Source organism: Phaseolus vulgaris, chromosome 9, assembly GCF_051622355.1.
Source record: "Phaseolus vulgaris cultivar YP4 chromosome 9, ASM5162235v1, whole genome shotgun sequence".
NCBI lineage: Eukaryota > Viridiplantae > Streptophyta > Magnoliopsida > Fabales > Fabaceae > Phaseolus > Phaseolus vulgaris.
The window spans coordinates 36371790-36384710 of NC_143506.1; the positions used below are offsets into that span (position 1 = coordinate 36371790).

At 29.1% G+C, this 12921-nt stretch overlaps 1 protein-coding gene across 1 annotated transcript; it reads right to left on the reverse strand.

Annotated features, from left to right (window-relative positions):
* On the reverse strand, window positions 1-3078 carry LOC137822676 (transcription factor MYB114). The gene is made up of 3 exons (XM_068627620.1): window positions 2730-3078; window positions 2519-2654; window positions 1-527 (listed from the first exon to the last, which is right to left on the reverse strand). Exons 1-3 carry the CDS (start codon window positions 2848-2850, stop codon window positions 209-211), a joined length of 576 nt encoding a protein of 191 aa, XP_068483721.1. The 5' UTR covers window positions 2851-3078; the 3' UTR covers window positions 1-208.
* Window positions 3079-12921: the final 9843 nt, after the last annotated feature.

Genomic DNA, 12921 nt, shown 5'->3' on the forward strand with positions numbered 1-12921 from the left:
AGAAAGTGGTTAAAAGATCTTATCAATTATAATTCTTAGGTTCAAGGCAACACTACAGAAAAAAAATCAATTATGGTAGTTATATACCAATTTAGAAACTATTTAACAATAATAGAAACTAATTTAGAAATTTTTTTTAGTTTCTAAAATAGTCTCTAATTTAGTCACTATAACAACTAATTATTTTTTTGTGAAATTAGGAAAAGAATTATGAAATTGATGCAGAGGCAAATTGATTGCATTTTCCATTGGGTACCTGTCTTGGCACCACAACCTTAGTTAACCTAACAACTTTAGGTCTAACTATGACATGGTTTGGAGATTCCATGGAATTCATATTAAGGTGGTTTTGGGAGCACCATGGAGATTGAACACTGGACATGCTAGTAGTTGCCACACTTGTGCTTGGAACTTTATTCTTCTTTTCCTGCTTCTCTTCTAACTCCTTCTTGCTCAAATGAGTATTCCAGAAGTTCTTGATCTCATCTTCACTGCGTCCTGGTAATCTTCCAGCAATCATAGACCATCTGTGTCACATAGGGTTACTCAAACAATCAATCAATGGACCCTCAAAAACCAGTGAGGGTGTGTCAAAGAAGCATAGGATCATACATGTTTAGTTTTGCTCCTTCTAGATTATAAAGGTTGAGACACATCTCAAATATCTTATTTAACTTTTGCTCATAAAAAAATTTGGAACAACAAAATTTATCACTAAAAAAACTATCACCACTACAAGAAAATCATGAAATAGAAACCAATTTTTAGAAACCAAAATAATTAGTTACAATAGGAACTAAAGTAGAGATCATTTTAGAAACTAACAAAAAAATTGGTTTCTAAATTAGTTTCTATTATTTTCTATTATTGTTAAATAGTTTCTAAATTGGTATCTAATTAGCAACTAAGATTTTAGATACCAATTATTTAGTTTCTAAATTTAGTCTCTAAAACCTTTGGTTGCTAATTAGATACCAATTTAGAAACTATTTTAGAAACCAAATTTCTTTTTAGTTTCTAAAATGGTCTCTAATTTAGTTACTATTGCAACTAATTATTTTGGTTTCTAGAAATTGGTTTCTATTTCATGATTTTCTTGTAGTGCACTATTAAAAAATTATTAAATAAAAATTAGTTTTAGAGATAAAAAATAATTAGTTGTTATATTGAATAAATTATATATTATTTTAGATATTTAAAAAAATAATTGGTATCTAAATTAGTAAATATTTTTTAAATTGGTATCTAATTAACTACTAAAGTTTTAACTACCAAAAAATAATTAATAATTAATTAAATACCAATTTAAAAAATATTTATCAATAATAAAAATTAGTTTAAATATTAATAATATTTTTAGTATTAAAGTAATATCTAATTTAGTAAATATAATAATTAATTATTTTTTATTTTTAAAATTAGTTTGTATTTAATGATTTTTTTTAAGTGTATAAAATGTTTTGTTTTTAATAGATATAAAATTTGTGTGATTTGAATTAGGTATAATTTTTGTGCACATGTTAAGCATGGAAAAAGCAATGTGTACTAAGGAGCCAGTTGTTCTACACCTAGCATTCACTTGCTTTGGACCTATATAGGTATAAATATGGTTAATATTGTCTCATAGATATAATACATAACATATAATTATTTATGTTAACAGTGTCATGAGATTATTGAGATGTTTAATGGCAAATAACAATTTGTTAATAATGTCAAGAGGTTATGGATTTTCACAAATGATTAAGTATATATGTAAATAAAATTATTTTTCACAAATAAATAAAACATGTTGCAATATACAATTAATAGTGTCATTTTTCAAATTTATTTGAAAAAAATAACTTTTTCAAAACAAAGAGACAGAAGAAGAACATTCTTGCCTTGAAAAGGAATACTCTTATCAAAACCATTTGAACAAAATTTATTTCTTTTTCTTAAGATTCCTTGTTTCTTCTCATTATCAAAGAAAACTTCAGACAGAAATAGTTGTTTTTCAACCTATAGTCTATTTTTTTAAACAAAGAAGACAACTATTTAACCGTTGTATTATATTCAGTTTAAGAAGATAATTATGATAAAAACCATCATTTTATACCTCTTCATAATTTATATATATGATACATGTATGAAGTATAAAAACTGTGATTATAATAAAAGTTGTCGTTTTATATCTTTTAATCTGAACACACATGGTGTTCTAAAACAACGATTATGGTAGATAATCTGAATACATATGGTGTTCTAAAACAACGATTATGTTCTAAAACAACGATTATGGTAGATAATCTGAATACATATGGTGTTCTAAAACAACGATTATTATGGTAGAAGTCGTCGATATACACTATGAACTAAGTAGTATATTTACTTCAGATTTTAGAAAACTTTTCCAGAAACACACTATTATTTGTGAAAAAACAAAAACCATCACACAACCTTAAAATTCATGTTAAAGTGAAAAAGCATGGGGAAGAAAAAATGAGAAAGGTTGAGAATAATGAAGTAAAAGCAGTACCTATTCCCCAAGAGCTTATGCAGTCTGATTATGAGTTCTTGCTCATCCCAAGAAAAGTTCTCTGTGGGGATAGAAATGGTTGGCTTCAGATAGTTCAGCCATCGATGCTTGCAACTCTCACCACATCGTTTCAACCCTATTCAGCAGAAGCAAAAACAAAATGAAAAATCAGATATTTTTTGAAGAAGATGATTCTTTGCATATTATGTACCAGCTCTTTGGGGAAGGTCTCTCCAATTTCCTTCTCCAGTGAGTTGAACACAGTTGAAGAGAATCTGGTCTTCTTCAGAAGACCATGCTCCTTCTTTTTCACAACAGTTCTTGCTTTCCATGTGGGAACTGAAAATGCATAATTTGTGTACTATTCACTGCATTTATAACTGTAAGGAAAGAAAGACTCCAAAAGCCAAGGACAGTCACTTCATAGTATTTGTAAGCTTGCTTGTGTTTTCACCTTCACTTCTGATTCTCACTCTTCTGTATAATACCAAAACAAAAACCATGTTCATACGAAAAACTGATATGCTGACAGATAAATTGTGCAACACATGCCACAATATTATAAAGTTATTTAGATTGTTCTTATTTCTTCCACTAATAATATAATACTTTTTATTTTACATTATTTTAAATTTAATATTTTTTTATGTCTATTAATTAGTTTTATGTATTATTAAAATTATTTCTAATGAACCCAAAAACAAAATAAAAATAGAATTTGCTATTGCTTATTTTATTAAGTATTTATTAAAATTATTTTTGCAAAAAAGGTAAAAAGTTATGTTCATGAAAAATCGAAATCTGACCTGGTTTTCAACACCAGAATTAAAAGATGAAGGTCAAATTTCAGTTAATAGAAACCAAATTATAAATTGTAAAAAAGTCTAATTTCACTAAAACATTATTAAATAAATATTAATTTTAGAGATAATAAATAATTAGTCATTATATTGAATAAACTAGATTATATTTTAAAATTTTTAAAAATATTAATATTTTAATTAATTTTTATTATTAAAAAAATGTATAAATTAAATTTTAAATTAGTATCTAATTAACTATCAAAATTTTAACTATCAATTATTTTAAATTCTAAAACTGATAATTAAAATATTAATATTTAATTAGATACTAAGTAATTAATTAAATATCAATTTATTAGAAATTAATTTATAAATTTAAAAACTATTTTATATATTAATAATTTTTTTTTCAATAATATATTATCTAATTTAGTTAATATATTAATTAATTATTTTTTGTTTTTAAAATTATTTTTAATTAATAATATTTTTAAGTAGTGTTTGATAAATAAAATAAATTTAGGTTTAGCTGGATAATTTTTTTTATAAGTATTACTTTAGAAAAAAAAAATCATACAACTGTTTTAAACTTTTTTTCAAATTATGAATCATAGAATTCCACATATAACATGTGAGCCTTTGGATTGAATTAAAAAATATTTTTTTTTAATGGGTGAAAATGAATTAGGTTTTTGTATAATTTGTGGGTGTTGGTTGAGTAAGTTGAAGATTTTATATGATTTTGAATTTTATTATTCAAATTCATAATGTTTTTTTTTTGTTGCAAAATGGGTGGTGGAGGCAACTGATAATAACAATTTTTTTTTATTGTAATACAATAACAAGTGGGTCGAGTTAATCACTATAAGAAAATTATGAAATAAAAATCAAATTTTAGATACCAAAATAATTAGTTGTAATAGTAATTGAATTAGAAACAATTTTAGAAAATAAAAAAGTTTTAATTTCTTAATTAGTTTCTATTATTGTTAAATAGTTTATAAATTGGTATGTAATTAGCAACCAATGTTTTGCTACCAAATTTAGAAACTAAATAATTGGTAGTTAAAACCTTTGTTGCTAATTAGATACAAACTATTTAACAATAATAAAAACTAATTTAGAAACCAATTTGTTTTTTAGTTTTTAAAATGTCTCTAATTTATTTACTATTGCTACTAATTATTTTGGTTTCTAAAAATTGATTTTTATTTCATGATTTTCTTGCCGTGAATAAAAATCAGAAATAAAATATATTTGACTAAAAAATACAGAAAAATAAAAAAAAACCACTTAAAAAGTAGATAAAAAATAAAATGAGAAAAGTATAAGTAATCTCACTTTTATAAATTTATGCTTTTTTTTTGTATTTACTCATTTAATTCTCTAACCAAACCAACCTTATGAATGTCAAGCATTAAAATATTAGGTTATTAAGCCAACTAATCGTACATTGTAAATTGTGAGAACAAATAATATTTTTTTAAGAAAATGTCATTGGATTGGAATATATCCTATATAAACCAAAATTTTTGTTTGTATAATAATTTGATAAAAGAAGCAGAAAAAGAAAAAAAATGAATACTAATGTCAAATAAAATTAATATATAGTACAATTAAATATAAAAATTAGAAAAATGTTGGCAAAAACTAAAAGAAAATATATTTTATACTAAACATGTATGGAGTTACTGATTGATATGGTGTAAGAAAAAGTTATTGGCTTGAAAAGTAAAAGATTAAATTACAATATCATACAAATATATTAAAAATAATACTCCTTCAAGTAAAAGGTAAAATTACATATTATACATATAATAAAATGATACTCCTTCAAATGAAAGATAAAATAAACAAAAAAAAAAATTATGTATTTCGATCAAATATAAATAATTTAATATTATAAAGTACTTCTAAAAACATCATTCATTTAATTGACGTTTAATGTTAAATGTTTTTGATATTTTACGTCAAATTTCAAATAAGGTATAGTTTAGAAAACATGTTTATATCTTAAATGAAATTAGTATTACTAATTAACCTTCATAACGAGTGTGGTTCACTTTTTCCCCTTATATTCCATACGGAAAAGAAGTATTAATGGTTTTTTTTTAGTGTATATTTTAAGGATTTTTGAAATAGATTTTCAAGAACTAGTTGAGAAATTAAAAAATATATATTTATCGAAAAATCATATTAAAAAATTAATAGAAGAACAGAGTTTTACGCATTTTATCATAAATAATCATTGTTAATGTTAGTTATCTTAAATACATATAAAATATATTTTTTAATATAATTGATTTCATTTTTAAAATAAACATTACCCAGATTTAAAATATGGAGTTGTTATAACATTAACTATATTTTCACTGCATGTTTTAATATATGGCTGGCTTGTGGGACAATTCCTTGATAGCAGATGTGCCCAGTAGCAACATTAAATCCCCAATTATATCATATAAACATAGGATTCGTTGGTTTGTGGTTGACACAAATTGGGGACCAATTCTGCCACTGATTTCTTATCCTTTATTATGGGTTCCAAAGTGGTGGGTCAAAGTTTACTTCATTATTGGTACATACTAGGTGTATGATCTATTGAGATGAAGGGAAAGGTTATTAGATATGATTAGTGGATTTTTAACTTATAGTTTTAATATTTAAAAATGATTTATTTTACTTCTTAATCAAGTTAAGCAGTGGTGTCGAAATTTTATTTGGATTGGTGATATTCTGATAAAAGGCATAGTCATTGTGAATTGGGATACAATTTGTTCTCCTCTTGAGAATAAAGGTTTGAAGATTATTATTCTTCGTCATTAAAATAATGCATATCTTCCTAAGTTTGCTTGAAATTTTGCTTAGAGCAGTCGACTTTGGCCTTTTCTCCTGAAAGTCAGGGTTCTTAAATCAAAATACGAGTTTAGAATGGTTTATAGATCCTCGTCTCTTTGCCCTGGAATTAAGCAGTTCTATTTTACTATATTTGATTATACTTCTTGGACTATTGGTACATGTACTTTTATTAATTTCGGGAATGATAAATGATGTTCTACTACTTCATTAGCAAATATTGCAGGGTTATTGATGGTGCTAGTATTTCGGATACGACAGATGTCTCATTTTTTTAATCATATCATGGTTAGGGAGGAACAAGATATCAATTCTTTAATAATGATGATCTTCTTTCTTTTATTAAGAGTGATGATAGTCCTTTGGTTAAATTGAGTAAGCTTGCTCTGCTAGGGTATCCTGGTCTTGTTACTTTTGGAGGTATTTTCCGTGGGAGTATGAGAGAGTTTATTGGTGCTTTCTCTGTGTTTCTTGAAGTTCAGACTGCTATGGTTGCTAAGTTTTATGGAGTTATACATGCTATGGAGGAAGCTCAAAAGATAGGGTTTACCAATGTTTGACTTGAATGTGATTCTGTCTTGGTTTTTGTTGCGTTTACAGCTAGGACTAACATTTCGTGGATGCTTCATAATCGATGAAATACTTGTCTTAATTACTGTGGTAAAAATCAGGTTTAGGGTTACTCATATTTTTTTAAAGGAAATGCATGTGCTGATAAGTTGGCTAATTTAGAATTTATTCATAGAGAATCATTTCATTGGTATAATAGGCTTCCATCTAATGTGTTCTTAGAATTCTTTATTAATAGGTATAGTTTACCTATGTATCTTTTTTTAATATATGGGTTTTGGTCTAGTCCCCCATATTTTTGTATTTTCTTTTTTTAATAATATTTTTTTTCATGTGATGACCGATGACTGTTGTTGCTTGAGGGGTCAGCTTAGCTGAGATGTCAAGTTGTATAATTATGTCTATAATAAAAGCTTTTATAAAAAAAAAGAGAGATTATTTAGTTAGAAAATAAATAAAAACAATTTTATTTATTATTTTTTAATAATTTATTATTAAAAAAAAAATCAGAAATGCATCCACAGTATAACATGAATCTTATAATCTATTATATATATAAAAAAATTCAAAACAATTTTATTTTAATAGTGGAATCAATTATGTTATTTTGAAGAAAATATACACTGGATTTGAGGTTCCTTTATATGAAGATTTAGACGGTATATAAGTATTACACTATTTACGCGATTGAATTAATTTCTACAATGTATTGTAGTATTTTTTAACATATGTTTTGTTTAGCAGAATAATAATAAAAACAGCATATATTGTTAAAATGTTATTTGGTCGAATTTAAACTTAAACACAATAATATTGTCTAATGAACAATTTTATAAATAAGGAAATATATGATTCCAACCAATTTTGGAAAAGTTTCTTTAATTAATTATTTTACACCAAAGTTAATAAGAATGAAAACAAATGTGATAATAGTTTATTTGTAAAATACCTTTGCATTGTTTTTATATTTAAAACTCAAAGACAAAAGATGAAACATTTTGTTCATAATATTTATTAAGAGTGTGGTATTAAGATTTGCATAGAATCTTGATCCAATTCTTGAAAGTGTCTTTTCATATACTTTAACTCGCATAAGTCCTTTCCGTGACCAAAAAGCATTAACCACTAATCCAGACAAGTTCTTTGGTCATATTATGATTTTTATTATACTTATTATTATTAATATAATTTATACTTATTATTATTAATAATAATTATATTATTAATAATAATAATATTCATATTATTAATGTTATTAATATTATTATTAATAATAATAAGTATAATAAAAAATCATAATAATATAAAAAAATTTGTCTTGTGTAGTGGTTAAAGTTTCTTTGATCACTGAAGGAATTTGGTTTTGAATCCCATCTATTGCATATTTTAGTTTACTTTATGCTTCATGGCGCCAGTGGATTTAGTTTTTAGTAAAGTCTTGTATTTAAAATTTGTTAATAAAAGAATAATATAAAAAGAGATTTCGATAGAATAGTTAAAAAATTAGTTATCTTCATTAAAATATTTTCTAGCAAAACTTTGATAAGATATTTTTATACATTTACATACATATATAGGAAAAATATATGCAAAACAAAACTTATTATTTTTAATCAAGCCTTCTGACAATCTTCATACTTGAATTTCTATTTTTATCTTAATTGAATGAATTTTTTTTTTAAATTTTTCAATACTAGAAATAAGTTTTTTTTATAATTAATGAAATTTTAATTTTTGAAATAAAATATATTTTTCTTATGCGAGCTGGCCTGCAAGTTACCTCTTATGCGGGGGGTTAGTGAAATGAGCTCGCACTCCTTGCGGAGCGGGCCAACTCGGTTTGCATTTTGCGGGCCAAACTTGGGGCGAGCCTATGCGGCACAAGCCAACCCGCATTGCCACCTTTAACTGTTTATGAGGTCTACCTCAACAGGATACAACCTTGTCTTCCGATGTTACAATTTAAGGCTAAATAATAATAAGAAGAAATATAGTGTGCATTATGTCACGTTCATCTTGGCTAACCATAACATATGTACCCTATGACTAGAAGTACGTCTTCAACAATGAAACCTTCATTGTACATTTAATCGTGGCTAAATTTGTTGACATGTGGAATCAAAAGATTGTCTATGATTTTGTTGATTAAGCCTCATCTTTTAGATTGTCTACCAAACAGAACTACATGATTGCTGCTGAGGATCTCTACATCTTGTTAGAAATCCAAGTGAGTTTGAATCCCACAATGAGTAAAAATGAGAAATGCAACATATAAGAAAGAAAACCACCAACCCATTATCTTAAGGTTTTGGATAGGAGGTGGTGTCAAGTTTCTTATATGTGTTTGCTCACAACCCATTAATGTTGAATCTCTCTAGTGTATCTATTACAGTAAATGAAGATGAATATTCCTTGTCTGATGTGATGCTTTAATGTAGCGTACGTAATCGCACGTAATCGTAATGAAGAAAGAGAGGTTTTGATGAACCCTAATTGTAGAGAAAAATAAATATAAAAGAAACTTTTATTCACTTGTATATTAGAGAGTAAAATACATGGTGTATATATAAGAAAAAGATTAAGACCTAGCTGAAACAGAAAAGAAAAGTTGGGTCAAACAAACAAAGCCCAATAATTTAAAATAGAAAATTAAATATATTAACACCCCTCAAGCTGGGGAGTAGATATTTGTCAGGCCCAGCTTGGATTTGAGAGTAGAGAATTGTGCGGAAGCAAGGGGCTTGGTGAATATGTCAGCAACTTGCATTGCAGAAGTAATGGGTAGTAGTTTGAGGAGACCAGAGTTAAGTTTTTCACGAACTAGGTGGCAATCAATTTCGATATGCTTGGTTCGTTCATGAAAAACTTCATTGGAAGCTATTTGAAGGGCAGATTTGTTGTCACAGTATAGGGTTGCAGGCTGGGAGAGAGGAAGATGTAAATCCTGAAGGAGGTGAGACAACCATTGTAACTCACATGTGGTGGTGGCAAGGGCTCTATACTCGGCTTCAGAGGAGCTGCGGGAGATAGTTGATTGCTTCTTTGATTTCCATGATATTAGGGAGTCTCCTAAGTAGATGGAATATCCAGTGACAGATTTGCGTGTGGTAGGACATGTTGCCCAGTCAGAGTCACTAAAACCACAAAGGTGAAGTGAACTAGTGTGAGAAAAATATAGTCCTTCACCAGGGGTGCCCTTGAGGTAACGCAAAAGACGTGAGACAGCTTGCTGATGATGAGTTGTGGGTGCAGATATGAATTGGCTTAAATTGTGGACAGCGAAGGTGATGTCTGGTCGCGTGTTGGTTAAGTAAATTAGACGTCCAAGGAGTCTTCTGTATTGAGAAGTGGCATCAGCATCGAGAGGTGAGCCTTGGTCGGGAGAGAGACGGGAGGTGTGAGTCATAGGAGTGGCCACAGGTGCAGAGTCAAGCATGCCAGTTTCTTGAAGGAGATCAAGAGTATACTTGCGTTGACTTAAATGAAGACCAGTACTGTTGCGAGCAATTTCCAGTCCCAAAAAGTAAGTGAGATTACCTAAATTTTTTATCTTGAAGTGATGGTGAAGGGATGCAGTAATTGTATTGATTTCTTCCGTGTCATCACCAGTTAAGAGCAAGTCATCAACATAAACAAGAATAAGAGTGAGTTTATCATTATTATATTTAAGAAAAAGAGAGTGATCAGCAACAGAAATAGAGTAATTATTTGATAAAAGAAAAGTAGAAAGTTTGGCGTACCATTGGCGACCAGCTTGACGAAGGCCATACAAAGACCGTTGAAGCTTGCAAACATGCTGGGGAGAAGGAAGAGAGAGGCCAGGTGGGGGGGTCATGTATATCTCTTCATGGAGATCACCATGAAGAAATGCATTATTGACATCAAGTTGTTTTAAAATCCAATTTTTGGTAGTGGCAATAGCAAGCAGAAGGCGGAGGGTAGTGAGTTTAGCAACAGGTGCAAAAGTATCTAAGAAATCAAGTCCTTCAAGTTGGGTAAACCCTTTGGCAACAACTCTAGCTTTGTGGCGCTCAACAGTGCCATCAGAATGGTATTTGATTTTATATACCCATTTACAACCAATAGTTTTCTTTCCTGGAGGGAGAGGGGTAAGTTGCCAAGTATTGTTAGCAGCAAGAGCTTGAAGCTCATCTTGCATGGCAGATTGCCAAGAAGCATGTTTGGAGGCTTCGTTATATGTCCGAGGTTCAGGATGAGAATTGATAGAGGAAATAACATTTCTAAAATTGGAAGATAAGGAATTGTAAGACAAGTAATTATGAATAGGATATCTATTACTTACAGTGTTGGTTGCAGTGTGGAAATCTGCAAGATAGGCAGGTTGTCGGTGAGGACAAGCTGATCTTCTTGGAAATTGGGGTGAGATGCTTCCTGGAGATACAGGTGGTGATAATTCTGATGGAGGTGCAATGTTGGATGCAGGAGCAGAGGCACTATTTGTTGGAAGATCATAGGATAATGAGGCTGGTGGAGGAACAATATTGGGTGCAGGAGTAGAGGCACATGGCTCGACAGGAGGTGCAGTATCAGAAAAAAAATCAAAAGCAGAAGTATATGCATTAGAAATAGGGAGAGATAAAGTGTTAGGGTCCTTAGGCAAGCCACTGTCCAATTTATATGGAAAGTGGTTTTCATGAAAGATTACATGTCTTGATATCTCTATGCTATGAAACTTTAAATTTAAGATAATATAACCTTTTGTATTTTGCGGGAAGCCAAGAAAAATACCTTTGATAGATCTATGATCTAATTTTTTCCTATGTGCAGTAATGGTACTAGCATAACAGAGACAACCAAACACTTTTAGAAAGGAAATGTCATATGGTTTTCCAAACAACTTTTCATGAGGAGTGATGTTATCAAGTAATGGAGTAGGAATAGCATTTATTAAGAAAACAGCATGATTTACAGCAAATTCCCAAAAAATAGGAGGAAGATTTGCTTGAAAAAGTAAAGCCCGAGTTACATTTAGTATGTGTTGATGTTTACGTTCTACAATGCCATTTTGTTGTGGTGTTTCAACACAAGATTTTTGATGTATAATTCCCTTTGAAGCATAAAAATTTGACATAGCAAACTCAACACCATTGTCAGTACGAATCGTTTTGATATTAGTTTTGAAATGATTTTGAACGAAAACAGTGAAGTTAATGATGTGTTGACGCACTTCAGATTTGTCATGCAGCAGAATAACCCAAGTATAATGCGAGTAATCATCAACAATAGTCAAGAAATAACGAAAACCTTGCATAGAAATTATGGAACATGGTCCCCAAATATCAAAGTGTACAAGATCAAAAATAGCAGAGGTAACAGTATTACTTAAAGTGAAATGAAGTTTTCTCTGTTTTGCACGACTACAAGTGTCACATACATGATGAGTATCAACAGTAATAAAAGAGTATTGTTTGCTTAAGACATGTAATCTTTCATGTGAAGGGTGTCCTAGTCTATAATGCCATAGTGTTTTGTCTGTGATATTACAATTAATAAAAGGAGCAAAACAATGCGGTTTAGAATGACTAGAAGCAGGCAAGGTAGTGACAAGGTACAAGCCAGCGGTGGCTTTAACTGTATCAATCCTCTCTTGAGTGAGATTGTCTTGTATAATGCAGTGGGTTGAAGTGAAAGTTAAAGTGCATTTAAGTTGGTGTGTGAGTTTAGATATTAAGTTTAATTGAAAATGAGGCACATATAACACATCAGACAAATAAAAGTGATCAGAAAAACGTACTAAACCAGAATATGTGGCATAAACAGTTTGGCCATTTAGAAGACTAATTAAGACAGGTTTAATTTTAGTATAAGTAGTAAAAACGTTCAAATTGTGACAATCATGATCAGTGGCACCAGAATCAATAATCCAAGATTCTTTTATAGAAGATAGTGAAGAGAGAAACTTACCTGTTGAAGAATGCTCAGTATTGGGGATTTCATCCGTAGAGATGGTGCCGACTTGATTAATTTGAGTGTGAGGGGCAGGATCCTCAAGGTTTTGCTGATGCAAAATGTTGGTAAGGAATTGGCACTGTTGTGATGTAAGTTGAATCCCCTTTACATCCTGTTCTTTAGGAAAAAGCTCAGAAAAAGTGTCAGTAGTAATCATATTATTGGCTTAGGATGTCCAATTGGTGAATTTGTAGCTAGGAGGGA